The sequence below is a fragment of the Oxyura jamaicensis genome, chromosome 20 (assembly GCF_011077185.1).
Source record: "Oxyura jamaicensis isolate SHBP4307 breed ruddy duck chromosome 20, BPBGC_Ojam_1.0, whole genome shotgun sequence".
Classification (NCBI taxonomy): Eukaryota; Metazoa; Chordata; class Aves; order Anseriformes; family Anatidae; genus Oxyura; species Oxyura jamaicensis.
The window spans coordinates 3,326,133-3,339,694 of NC_048912.1; the positions used below are offsets into that span (position 1 = coordinate 3,326,133).

At 47.3% G+C, this 13,562-nt stretch overlaps 2 protein-coding genes across 3 annotated transcripts in view; both read left to right on the top strand.

Annotated features, from left to right (window-relative positions):
- The first annotated feature begins 452 nt into the window (after positions 1-452).
- Positions 453-5,443, top strand: ADIG (adipogenin). 2 transcript variants are annotated; one of them, XM_035343766.1, is made up of 5 exons: positions 453-759; positions 2,808-2,948; positions 3,038-3,114; positions 4,272-4,617; positions 4,698-5,443. In XM_035343766.1, exons 1-4 carry the CDS (start codon positions 738-740, stop codon positions 4,584-4,586), a joined length of 555 nt encoding a protein of 184 aa, XP_035199657.1. In that variant the 5' UTR covers positions 453-737; the 3' UTR covers positions 4,587-4,617; positions 4,698-5,443. The 2 variants fall into 2 exon arrangements, with proteins under 2 accessions (XP_035199657.1, XP_035199656.1); XM_035343765.1 differs by having other exon boundaries at positions 540-945.
- Positions 5,444-7,827: 2,384 nt separating this feature from the next.
- The window catches only part of ARHGAP40 (Rho GTPase activating protein 40), a 38,324-nt gene continuing 32,589 nt past the window's right edge, over positions 7,828-13,562 (top strand). The window contains exon 1 of the mRNA XM_035344132.1: positions 7,828-8,136. The gene's annotated coding sequence lies outside the window, so the exon portion shown is untranslated. The remainder of the gene's footprint in view (positions 8,137-13,562) is intronic.

The following is a 13,562-nucleotide window of genomic DNA, read 5'->3' on the forward strand; positions in this document are numbered from 1 at the left end:
CACAAACAATTAATTTTGCCAAACAACCCCCCCGTAAGGTAAGTGATAGATAATGGTTTTATTTTATTGAGGGAGAAACAGAGACAGGTTAACTGGTTTGTCTATAGCTGCAGAAGTGATATCAAGTAACCAAGGCTCCTTCTTCAATTACTACTAAACTTCTTTATTAAGAAACATGTATGTAGACACATCCTATGAGACATGCTAGCTTGCCTTTCTTGGAATGAAGGGAAATAGAAAGTCAATTAAAATAAGAATGTTTATTTTCCTGGTGGATTCACTAACAGATTGAAAGGTAAGACAAGGTTAAAAATAGAGTCCCTGTTAATGTGGGACATACATGTGGTCCATGTCCAATGAGAGCGCCTGGGATAGGTACTTTTTAACTAGCTAGTAGTCATCTTCTAAACAGCTCTGCAAGTCTGTTTTATTGGTTTCTCAAAAGTCACCTTTGTTACCCAGTTCCAAGCAGCAGTTGAAGTGCTTGGTTATCTCCTCTACATCAGAAATTATAAGCGTACCTTTAACTGCCATTTTAAAATAAGCCTTGAAGGCTTTCTAATTAATATTTATCCTTTAATTACCAGCTGAAGGAAGGACAATCAAATCAGATGTTTTCTCACTTCTCCTTCTTAGCCCATACTTAATCCTTTTTGCTCCCTCTTTGCTGTTAGAGGGCTGCCTGTTCTGCTATCTGTGCTGAGAATATCAGTGCTCCTCTTGTGATTAAGACAGCGATGCAGCGGGAGTTATTAAAAGGTAGTTTGTAAAGTGGAACAAGCAAGCTGTTCTAAACCTAGCGTAACCTGAAGCAAGCAATGAAGTTCCCTCTGGTTCCTTTGGTGGATGAGCTGACCTTTCTTCTTCTTTTCTTCTGGTTTTGTTTGCCCTTTGTACTGCTATTGATCACAATGATTATCTGGCTACAGCTTTTACTTGATGAAGGTAAGTTCTGCAGTTGACTGCATAAATGCTTTTGCATAAAGACTTTATCTATTCACCTCTAAAGCTTTCTAGGAGCTATTTTTAGCCTATTGCCACTCATTGCAGAAGGAAACTAGAGCTAGTTTTTAGATTTTTTTTTGGTACTATTGGTGACGTAGGAAAAATCAAATTCAAATTGTTATACCTTTCTGTTAAAAATGCTTATAAGAAAACTGAATGCTGTCAGCTGATCTTCCTTTCCCTTTCTCTCAGACATACCTTAACTTACATAAAGGACAAGTAAATATTTATATTTAAAAAAATCCTCCCCTCCCTGCCCCCCAAGAAAAACAAGAAAAAACCTCACCCAATAATTTTGTATGCTTTCAAACACCAGTGTTACACGGTTCTCCTCTGTGTGTTAGGGGAGGGAGCAGGCTTTATCAGGGGAGCTGTTAAAGGATTCTCTTAGTAATGTTGAGGCAGATTAAAATTGTTTTTGAAGGGAGCAGGACATGCATTTTCATTTATTTGTGTATTGTGCATCTATTTCTGATCTGCTGCTGATTCTTGTTTCTAACATGTCAGTAACAACTAACAGGCTTTGATTTAGGCTAATAATAGGCTTGTTGATGTACTCCTGGGGATAAAGCTTTGCTGGTTTTGCTAATCCTGGAGCATAAGCAATTGCAGCTGAGGAATAAATCATATGTTCAAAAGCAGCATTTCTGCCTTTGCAGGACAGCTACAGGAAGGGAAATAAGAACAAAACTTGATTTCAACAAACTTTAAATAATTTTTACTTCTATTTGGTGCAGTTGGTTCTTAATTAACATTATGGCAACCAGTCCTATAACAGGTCCCATAGGAGTAATGACAAGAAAACAGCTCCTTTGGACCCACAGGCAGCAGTGGAAGCGAAGGCATTCACCACAACTGAGGCTTATGTTTTTCCCTCCTTTCCTGTCTTGCATGTGTGTGGTTATTGCAGTTTTTACTCTCAGCTCCCATTTTTTTGGGCTTAACCTGTAGCTGATGCTCACAGAAGTCTCTGCTTGCTGCTAGCTCTTTCTCCACACCCTCAAGTGCGCTCTTGTGGATACACAATGATGGTAATTAAAGAATGCAGGCATATGAAGCTGTGATAATGGTACAAAACTACCCCGAGCAGTATAGGCATGGCTTGCTTCTGATTTTTGAAAAACAGAAGAAAATGATGTATGTATTTTGTGTGGGTAAGAGGTAGCTGTGCCACAGGCTTATGTTGTGCTTGGGTGTCAGCTTTTGTCTAGACACAACAACTCTGGAATATTTTGATGTCGTAATAGAAATTTTCAGGTTATGTGTACTGCATTTACTTTTATAATATCTGGCCCTAGGATGACTGTTATTGGCAGCAGGCCTCTAAGGCCCTCTTTTATATAAAAGCTCTAAATTCCATTTCAGTCAGTAAGACTAGTTGCATTACTAGATTTTGATATACTCGTGTGCTTGTAGAACTACAGCATTGAAGTGCTTCTAAATCACTCTTAAGGGAACGAAATAGAACAGTGCTCTTTTTAATGTCTTTTTGATTAATTAAGTCATATCCACTTATTTTATGCCCCTTTACATCAGGCATAAGTGGAAAAAAAACAAATGGTGCATTATATTAATTACATTAGCCCCTCCTTTAAGACAGTTGCTGGTTACAATCTAATTGGTTAAAATCAAACACTTCTACAAGCCTCTTATTGCCTAGTTGGGCTCGGAAATGCTTCATTTCCAGTGAAAGGGATTCAGAAAACCTTGTCCAGCTCACAGACAGAACGTACAAGGCTTGTAGCTAGAATAAAAAATGTCTCATACAGATACTTACATGATATTTTAAAATCTGTTTCTAGAACAGGTACCCCCTGCAGAAGAAATAAAGAAACAATCTTTTGATGAGTCTGAGTCTAATTCCAAATTTGAAGATGAACCAGCAGAGGATGAAAACCAGAATGACACATTCAGTACAGAATTTCAAGAGGATGCATGTTCAGGTGGGCCTATGGGAAAAATGAGGCCCAGATTTGCTTTTCTAAGTTCAAAATGAAAAAGCCAAAAGCAAACATTTTTTTTTTCCTTGCAGTTTCAGACAGCTGGTCTCAGAATCAGAAGATAAGATCCTCCCACAATGAGAAGAGTAATCTTTGTAACATCATGATGGTGAGTAGCATGACCAGTCTCTCTCTTTGCATATTTACTGCTTTTGTGCCTCAGTTCTTATTTTTTTCCCTCTGCCTGACTCCCCTTCCTCTTGAGTAAGAATGAATCCTGTTATAGACCAAGGTAGGACAAGATTGTACAGGTATAAATGTTTGAATGTATGTTATTAAAGGTATGTATGCATATTTGCAAAGTCTCCTGGAGAATCACATTTGAAACAATGAAAATTGCTACCTTCTCTAAGATTAGGGGTTTAGCTCAACTGTATCTAGAAACTCTCCTTCGATTTGCATGGTTTGAGAACACTGATATTATGTATTCGTAAAAGCTGCTTCAGATTTCTTAAAAGGAGTATGTAACAAAATTTAGACTTATTTCTTCCCTTTCTTGGTAAGAGCTGGAGCCAGAAGTCCCATTGTAAATTTTGCAGTCCTAATCCTTTTACACTTCATACAAATCCCAAAAGATAATCTCAGAGTGTTAGAGATCAGTGTCTTGTGTCTTCATTCCCTGTTTCCTTACTGTATGTGCATTTGCAGAAGGGGCTTGGAAGGGAAAGCTGGTCTCTGCCTCTACTGTCACTGTTCGGTCCTGTCTGCTCATTTATGTTGCTTGGATTTTTGAATTACAGCCTCTGAGTTACCCACATTTACTTCTACCAGCTTTGCTGGCTGCTTTATTAGACTAGAATAGTTAAGGACTGGTATCATCTTAAATTGCTGTCACTGTTTGACTAAGCACACCCTGAAGCTGACCTCTCACATGGAATCAGGAATATCTCAAGTCAAAGTATTTCTGACTTCACTAGCACCACCAAGACAATACAGAATCAGTGTGGTAAGATTTTTTTCCCCATTATTGTTGCTTAAAAAAATAAAGGAAAAATGCTAAGAATGAGCCCAGACTTGGTCAGAGTACCGTTTGGTTCTCCTACAGATCTTCACAAATGCATATATCAACTCGAACAGAGCAGTTTGAAGAACTGGAGTTTAAACTTGTCCCTTAAATGACATAATAACAGCAAAGGGCTTGTTAGTTTGTCGGGTGGACAAGAGAAGGAAGCAGTTACGGTCTCACAGCATTTATATCCTACTGAAAACTGAACATCTTATGAAAACATCATTGTCATGACAGTTCTTTCCCTTTTTCTTCACCAGCTGTTGTGCAGCGTGCTTTCTTCTCTCATCTGGAATTTTCTCAGCCACTTGCACCAGATCTCTAATGTCCTGAGGATTCAGCTGCTGCCATCCTCTCTGATTATCCCTGTCACTCAGCTTTTTGATTTGCTGGGTGACAATGCTGTGAAAATCCTGGGCTCCTTGAAGCTTGAAAGCAGAGGGCTGTTAACTTCAGTCTTGGGGGTGAGATGCAAGAAAATTGGAATGGTGATGAAGCGCACAGAACCACCTCAGGGTAGAAATGAAAAAGGTAGTCCTGTGACCATTGGCAGCAATCCTTTTCAGCATCAATGAAAGCTACTACAGAATGGCAGAGGGAGGTTATTTTTTTAATTAAAAAAAAAAAAAAAGTAGTCAAGATTAAGTTGATGCATGTTCAGGTCACAAAAGCTACTTTCCAAGTGAACAGTACTGACTGGCTGTATATTAAGTGGACCATAGCCAGTAGCATCTTGTCTGGTGCTTGAACGTGTATTCTGCTACATTCCCACTTCAGAGAAGGATGAGTTACTTTTATAATGGCCAAACTCCCCTCTGGCACTATTGATACTTTCTGTTCACCACCACTAACTGATTTCAGGCCAGTAAGAACAAGGTCATAACTCTCAGCAGCAGTTCTTACTGGAGCTTCAATGCAATACAGTCCAGTGAATATTTTACTTGTACTGCAATCAGCACTTCTCTGATCTCCAACTTGGGTGTTCTCAGAGCAGGAAACATCTCTTTCAATGCTCAATTCTAACACATGAAGCAAGTCTACCTCCACTTTAGAAATAATTAAGCCCTTGGTGGATGCAGAGCATGCATTTCCTTTGCTTATTTCCTTTGCTTCTATCCAGAGTATACCCTTTCAGCACATTTGACAAGCAGATTTAAGGTTAGACTGGTGGTCAATGAAACAGCTTGGTTCTACCAGTTGGTGGGGCCACCAGTAAATGGGCAGGACTGGGATAAGCTATGGTTTGGTTCCCTGAAAGTTTATCCAGCCATCAGTCTATAAAGAGAACAGTTATTTGTGCCATGTGTTGAGGCACACATTCAACACTCTTTTCAAAAGAAGAGTTAAAAATAGGGAGTCATACCCCAAAAAACACATTGCCACTTGAGAAAACATTTATCTCTGCTCCTGACATAAACACCTCACTCCACAGTCTTGCATGGGAAGGCTGTTTTACCAACCCATGCTAATTATGAAGCATGCCTTCTGTTTGCTTGTCTTTCCCTCTCCATCCCCTAAGGTCCACACACCAAGTATTTACCCGCTGCAGCATGCTTTTAAATAAAAGCTGTTTGCCCACTAGCTTTATATTAGCGGCTTATTTATTTAGAGAGAGGAAAAAACAAACAAAAATCATTCCCTGCCGTTCTCTGAGGATCCCACCACCACCTCCTCTTCCCGGGGGCCGCCCAGGGGCCGGGACTCTCCCTCTGGGGGCGGCCCAGCGCTGAGGAACCCCCGCCGCCTCCTGCCCCCTGCGAGCCGGGACTCCTCCGGTGAGGGGCCGGGGGCCGGGCAGGTGTCGCGGCAGGGCCCTGCGGGGCCGCCCCGGGGCGGGGAAGGCGCCGCCCGAGGCCGGGCTCCGGCGCGGGGAGGAGCCGCGGCCGCCTGAGGGGACGGCGCGGCGGGGCTGGGGGCTGGGCCCGCCTGGCGGCTGCCGGGGGCGGCGGGAGCCGGGAGCAGCGGGAACGCCGGGGACGCCGCTCGCCTGAGGGTAACGCTCGGGAGGAGCGGGGACGGGAGCGCGGCCAGCGGTTTTCCAGCTCCGAGGCCGGTGCTGGTGGTCCCGGGGCTTCTCCTCCGCTGGGGGGCGGATCAGCGGGGGCTCGCTCCCGCGGGTGGCTCGCTGGGGCTGCCTGCTGCCCGCAGGGCTTCGTGCTCTTCTGTCTGCCTCGCCGTCCGCTCAGAAACCTTCGCGTCTTCGTCTCCAGGCAGTTCCCTAACCAGCGTGCTTCAAGTTAAAAATGTTTTACTGCGATCAGCCCAGCAAAGGAGATAAACTGAGGCGGATAGGTAACCTGCACGGAGATCTAGGTGACATCGCTGCTTCTTGCGTGGCACGGTGATGTTTTAAAGCCCGCTGGTACCAAGGTGTGCGTCCAGGGCAGTTTTTAGTCTGTGTAAACACGCTCGGAATAGCTTTAGCCTGGCTGGGCTGGCTGTCGCTTGCAGCGTCCCTGTAATAGCAGGGAGGTTGGTGCCAGCGTGCGAAACCTGCCCGGGAAGCCGCCTCTGAGGATTATTAGTTCACGCCGAGTTCCCCGGTACCACAGCTATGCCATGGCAGTGCTGGCTTTTCCTGGTTTTCCTCTCTCTGAGCTGTGGGAAATACCGCATGATTGAATGTTTGGGTATTAGAAATAAAGCTTTTGTGTGAGGGTTCTGCTAAAAGTAATACAGAAAGCAATTTTGGCTGTTTCGGGACTGTGCTTTTTGCCAGGGGTCAATGATGCACGAACCCGAGCTGGAGAACGGGCCCAGACCCACAAAGGTGGGGACTTGGGCTGAACCTTGCCTTTGTCTTTGTTAAAACTTTTTTTCTGTCTGCGAGTCTGGCTGTAACGCCTGCCCTGGAGCTGGTCAAACCAGAGCATTCGGAGTGCACGGCGTGAACGTAGCGCGACCTCTCAGCTACCTGGTAGTAGTCTGCAAGTACCTCAATGGCACCAGGGAATTTCTGCTTTAGTTTCCCTTAGTTGCTGCATGCAAAAGCTGTTTTCTTGGTGTTAGTAGTAGCATTAGAGCCTGCAGACCCGTGTGGTTGCAGAGCTTCTTCCAGTGTGCGTGCTTGCTTACTGTGACTGCAAATAGAAGCTTCTTTAAAGTGAAGGCTCCTCTGTACTTGTGGATTGAATTCACCTGTGAGGTCTGTTCACCTGGGGCAAAGCACTGTTTCTCATACGCACTCGGCAGCCCCTGTCCCAGAGCGTTCTTGTCTCGTCTTCAGCAAGTACGTGTCTTCCTACCAAAGCCTGGAGCAGGAGCGCAGAGCGCAGCAGCAGTGGTAGCTGCTGCCCTTTCCCAGCTGTAGTTTGGTGTTTCTTTTGTCTGGGGTTAGGCCTCCTGGGAGACAGAGCCTGCCTTTCTGTATGCCAAACTGTAATACTGTAGTGTAGGTGTGTTGAACATCTTTTCAACATCTTTATTTTTAATCTTTATTTTTCCTCTTCTTATTTGTAAAACATTTACTTTGCAGGCGTTTTATAGAACGGGACTGGGCAAGCGTCCACTAGGAAGATTCAAAGTTGAAAAACTTAGAAATCAGTTCTGTTCTCCGCTGAGCTCAAAACTCTGGAAGAAACTGCTAAAAGACCCAAACTCTAACGCAGTGCGAACTGCAGTGAAGTAACGTGTTTTGATGGATGTAGATGATAAACACGTCCAGAAAGCAGCGTGTCAGAGCGCTTTGGGATACGGCACTGCGGCGTGCTGTGCTGCCTTGTCAGCGTAGGGCCAGCTGGTGCCGCGTGCTGCGCTGGGGCTGTTTACAGCCTTCTCCTGGAGGAGTCATGCGATGATTTAACTGGGCTGACATCTGGTTTGAGTGAAGAGAAATTGGGGTTCTTATGTCCAGCTGTGTGTAGAAAAACAATGCTTGAGAATTGGCTCATCAGCCTTTGTGCCCCAAGAGGGCGCAGCAGCAGCGTAGTGCTGGGTGTACTCGAGAAATTTGAATTTTTTTGTGGTGGTGGTGGTAGTTTTTTTGTGTATGTGGGTTTTTGTTTTTGAGGTGGTGTTTTTGCCACTGAAAGGAAAAACCCGTAAATGTTGGCTTCCAATTCTCAGCGTCTTTGAGTAGCTGGATGGTCAATCACATCCTTGTCAAAGCATTATAAATCGAAACAGGTAAGGGTCCAGCTTGCCGTGAGGAAAAATAACGCTTCCTCTGAGTCCAGGGAGCAGCGCTGAAATGCATCCCACAGATATGACGGCACCTCTGTCCTTTACAAGACCCAGCTGGCCCAAGCGCTCAGCATCCAGGTCTTGCCTCAGTGTTGATCCTCCTTTAAGCAGGAGGCTGGATAAAGCGGTGACCTGCGGATCCCCACGAGTGTGGTTGAGATAGTTTGAGCACGGCGTGCTGCGCTGGGTTCTTCTGCTCTGATGGGGCGAGGAGGGAGCTAAAGGTTACCAGTGTAAATGCTAAACACTCTTAGCTTTTCTTAAGCCTTTAAAACTTGGAGATCACAATGCACGACCAAGGTTGCAGTATATTCTAGCTCTATTTGTCTTTTAGGCTCTCAGTTCAGCAAAACATTTGCTCGTTTTGGGATGTTTTGGCCCACGTGCCAAACTCCAGGCAGTTTAAGTGCTTTCAGTATGGAGACATAAAAATGTCTTAGCTGTGACATGGTGTTTGAGCTTTCCTGTTGCAAATGTAAATTCCATATGGCATTGATTCTTAATTGAAACCTGCTGGAGTTATTTTTAATCCTGCAACGTATTACGTGGAATATTCTTCATGTAGCTGACTTGAAAGGCGTGCCCTTAATTAGATGTTTCTAATCAGTCCGTGGTGCTCCTTTCCGTAATGCTGTTCCTTTCTAAGAAACACGATTCTGATTTATATAAACCACTTGATTTCTTAACTAAGAAATTAGCCTCCAGCGAGCCAGTGCCAGGCAGGAGTGTGAGTTCCACTGGTCTGTGTGGTGTTAAACAGGACAAGAAAATGATTACTGAGCAAAGCCATCTACATATCGAATGCAACCCGTATGTTTTGTGTTTTATACTGTAGCCTTCAGGTGGTCATTCAGAGCAGCATCGTTGGCCATGTGGTTGAGTCCTTCCAGGTGTGTTGTGTAGCGAAAAAGCTCGTCTGAAAGCTGTAGGTTTTAGACCGAGGTGTTCATAATGCTTTCTGGTATTTGCTGTTCAGTAAGACCGTTAGGTCGGCTTGCAGGGGAGCGCGTTCTGTGATCGCAAAGAGGTTTGGAGAAAGCAATACAAAAGCTGATGTAGCTAGAACCATATTCCCCAAAGCAGATTACTCCAAGAGTCTGGAATGTGTTGGTGGGAGGCTTCAGTTTTAGCGAGACGTTGCTCTGTGCATGCAGGAGTTCTTCCCCTCCGAAATAATTGTTTCCATCTGCACAGCTTGTTCCGTCAGTGCCTGGGCTTTGGGCTGTGTGCTGTGGGGCTCTTGTTCAGATGAGGGTCTTCCCCTAAACCCTCCGTGCTAGCTGTGTGTGAAGGGAACTTTGCTGTTATCGCACAGCCAAAAAAAGGGCAGTGCCCACTGGGGGCACTTGGAAAATAAGCGACAATCTGGTCTGTCCGCCACGTCCTTTTAAAGGGTTAGAGGGAGAAGCTCTGGGACCCTCAAATCTCCTTGCATAATGTCTGGCAAGCGCTGATGTTAATTCACGAGTCGGCATTACTCGTTTCGTTTGTATGCAGTGTGAAGCTGTGTCCATCCGTTGTACCTGGAGGTGTCCTAGACCGCTGGCAGTGAACCCTGCGGCGGCTTCTCCGTGGGCTGTCCTGGTGAGCCTACGCAGTGCCATCGTACGGTGGAGCCTGAGCACAGGGAGCGGTACCGAGTATGTGGTACAGCGAGAGCTCAGCATTCCAGCAAACAGCTTGGCCGAGGCCCAGACGCATGGATTCCTGCTTGCTGAGTTTTGCAGCACTAATGTGCTTAGCGCTTTGTCCCGTTTTGCCCTTTTACAGAACGTATCTCCTAGGATGAGGGACTTCGTTAGCAACGGAGGGCCGTGCCCACGCGTTACTGGTACGTGCATTTGGGGAAGGGGCTGCCAAGGAGGTGCTGAGCGCAGTGGCGAGAGGCGGCTCGCCCAGCACGTGCTTGCGGAGCAGCAGAGCAGGCAGCCTGTGCCTTGGTAAAGCCGTGGCAGCAAGCTCCTGAGCAAGTGTTTCGCTTTTTTTTTTGTATGCCAGCTCACCTGACGCAGCACAAGAGAGAGAAGCTTTTAACTAAGAAACAGTGTGATGACACAAACGGGAGCGCTCGGCTCCCTCGCCTCAGAGGCTGTATCACGTCTGCTGTCTTCTCTCCGAAGGGCCAGGCTTCTCAATTAGCTGATGCCAATTAGTTGGGGTCAGGGAAGTGCCCGCTTCCTGGAGGGGGTGGCACAACATGACTTCAGTTCTGGGTGAGCCTCCACTGTGCTCTGGTGAACCTTCACCGCACTTTCCTGGAAAGGAAGGAGGTCTGGGGGGGGGGTGCCGAGGCGTTTGGAGGGTTGTTTTGTAGAGCTGCTGCTTTGGGGCAGGACGATGACTTTCACGTGACAGCTCTGGAGCCTGTGCACGGGACTGTCTTGCTGAGGGTGGCTGCCACCCGGCTGCTGTCAGCTTGGACTTTTTCAGGCTGCTGCTGTCAATGAAATCCTGTGCTGGTGTCCTGGGATCTCAGATTTCTCAGCATCTCTGCACGGACACAGCTGAGCATGCAGCCAGTGCTTGACCCTGTTTTTTAGTGCTTGATCATATCCCAGCAGCCCTCACCAAGGCACCATCACTGGAAATGAAAGCAGCATTTCTTGTCTTGAGGTTTGAATCCTAGAGGAAAAACAGGGCTCCGGCTGCACATGCACTGACCGGGAGCCGTCTCCTTTGACCTCCTGATTGTGCCGTAGGTTCAGTTCATGCCTGCTTGTGAGGTTGGTGCCTGACAAGTCTACTTCCCCTGGCCAGCCCGTTCTGTGCTGGCTGTCAGATTGCTGGGCAGCAATGCTGACCTGGTGCCTTGGTTTAAACCCCGGGGGATCAGTGCAAATGAGAGTCTGGGTTTCTTGAATGTCTGTTGGTCCCTGAGCCTAAGGCAAAGGATGATACCTGCAGCTGGGCGCTCCCAAGCAGTGAGAAGTCAGGTCCCTTACACCGTGGAGTGAGGTTATAGCCCGTACAGGAGCGTGTTTTACTGATCTGTGCGGTGGGGAAGGAGCCCAGGTGTGATACCTAACCAAACGCCCAGCTGGCTGAGCTCACGCGTCTTAAACTTGAAACTAAAAATATCCTTAATGATCCAGGAGGAGAGAGAGGACTGCACGCATCGCGAAGGTGCTGCCTGCTCTCGATCAGGCTCCTCTGTAGCGTAGGAGGAGTTAATATCAGTTCTTGGGTGAACAGAAGCCTGAAACTCTCGGTAGGTCCACAGCAGGTGGCCAATATATAATGGAACTGGAAGGATATCCTCTTTTGGCAACAAATAAATACAGCTTTGCTGATGAAAGTTGTTTTTCTCGGTCAAGGTAAAGCTCAGACAATGTTAATGTTTGAAAACTGCCGGGCTAACACAGTGGAAGGAAATCCTTGCATGCCTCATAGCGGAAGGTGGCCATGAGGCTGCGACGTATACATCCCTGCAGCTGACCCGAGGTACGGTTGTTTTGGTCAAATACTCGGCGACCCTGGACTCGCTCCAGCTCGTGCATAAGAAGGGTAAAAGTAGATAAAGGTGCCGGCTGTACTTAGATGCAGCGTTTCCTTTGACTAGCAGGAGAGGAAGGATCCCTGCTGCGAGCACCCGCTCCAATGCTGTCCCTGCTCCAGGAGCTGCGGAGTTCCTTCGCTTCGTGCTCCCTACGCTCTCTTGGCTCCGCAGAGCAGGCATGAAGCTGCCGGATGTTTGCAGGCCAGGAAGAGCTGGGACCAAGCACAGAGCTGCAAGGTCAGCTGGGAGAACTCACGGCTTTATTAAACACCAGGATGGTGGGGAAAAAGCTTTCTGCAGAGCTTAGTCCAGCTGCCGTGATACTTTAGCTGGAAAACAAAAAGGAGCCAGGGCCAAATTAAGAAGTAGGATCGAGGAGAACTGCTTCTTCAAGGGTTTCGTTAGCTCGGTTAGGGAGGCTTGTGCAATTCTGTAGTGGATTACACTGCCAGTGTAAACAAAGCAGGTGGCAAAGAAAAGCTGGTCTTTGTGAAGGTCCAGAAGTGTGGTTGCTAGCTGTGGGTCTATGAATATTGTTTAACCATCCATGAGTATTTCTGACAGTAATACTAAGTGGCACAGTTTGTTTAGCCCTCTCATCTACAGGACGATGTACCGTACGAATCAATCATTTCATGAGCTCTTTGGGTAAAATCCAACAAGGGCTCAGCCCCCAGACTGAGACTGGTGTAACTTGTTCATTTTCTAATTCCTTGCTCCGTTAACTCACAAACTCACCAGCTCACGTGCTTATGAGCGAGCCAGCTTCCCAGCTGACGTTGGGAGCACTCGTCCTTCCTCCTGCGTTACGGTGCCTGCGCCTCCTGCACACAGCAGGAAGCCCGAGGCCCTCAGCCCTGCGGGTGCTGATGGGTCTGCCCGAAAGGCTTTGGGGCAAGCTGCTGTACTTACACCTCCCAGCGTGGCAGTGGGCCCCTGCCGTTCCTGTGGCTGTTCCAGATCACTCCGCAGATGTTAGGTCTTACCAGGAACTGCCCAGCAATGCTTCTGCACAGCTGCAAGGGCAGTCAGCCTCCTCTGCTGCTGCCCCTCGAGCCTGGCACATGCAGGGCTCTGCCTCTAGCCCCATGGTGCTGCTCCAGCCCAGGGCAGTGTGTGCTGTGTCGGGCCACAGCCTAAGCTGTGTGAAAGGCCACCATAACGCCATGCCTGTGTCAGGAAGCGCCCATAGTACAGCAGCGGGGCTGGTGAGCCCAGCCTGGTGGTGTGACCCACGGCTCTCGCTGTCAGGCTGGCTCTAACAGCCCATCGGACTTGCTGCAGCGGAGTTAAAACACAGGTGCGGTGTGCACGCGCTTGTGTGCACGTCTTTAGGTTTACTTTCATGAAATGTTCTTAGTTTTCAACTCAGCTGCGAGTCCAGCCTGAATTTCTGACTCCTGAAGCTGATGGATTTGGCAGTGTGTGCTCAGCGGATGATCTTGATGATGTGATCTTTTTGCCTTTGAAATAGCACTGTGTTACTCTGAGCTTACGTGAAACGAAGAGCGAAGATCTGTCCTGTGCTGTCACTTGATGTTGGACACACGAGGTCCCCGATACCAGTCTCCCTCCAGCCCTGTGATTCGAGCAGTGAATCTTCACAGGAGCAAAGCAAGCAGCGCACAGGCATGCGTAGGCACTGTTGGCTCTCCCTGAGCCCTGGGACGGTCAGTGCGCAGCCAACCTCACCTGCCCTGGGTGGTTCTCCAAATCCTGTCCCACAGAGCAGTTTGGCAAGGTCTAGCAAGCTCTTCGTTCCCCTCGTTGGCCCTCAAGTCCTAGATCACGGCTGCAATCTTCTGGTTTTCGTAAAGACTCATGTAATTAAACTTTGTCGTGAATATTTTGGAAAAACAATCCCACCCCCGAT

Bases quoted from the DNA above. Each gene is read 5' to 3' on its own strand.
- ADIG (XM_035343765.1), top strand. From the start codon at position 819: ATGAAGTTCCCTCTGGTTCCTTTGGTGGATGAGCTGACCTTTCTTCTT. The intron at 2,949-3,037 runs GTGGGCCTATGG...TTTTCCTTGCAG, and splicing joins TCAAGAGGATGCATGTTCAG to TTTCAGACAGCTGGTCTCAG. The intron at 3,115-4,271 runs GTGAGTAGCATG...TTTCTTCACCAG, and splicing joins ATCTTTGTAACATCATGATG to CTGTTGTGCAGCGTGCTTTC.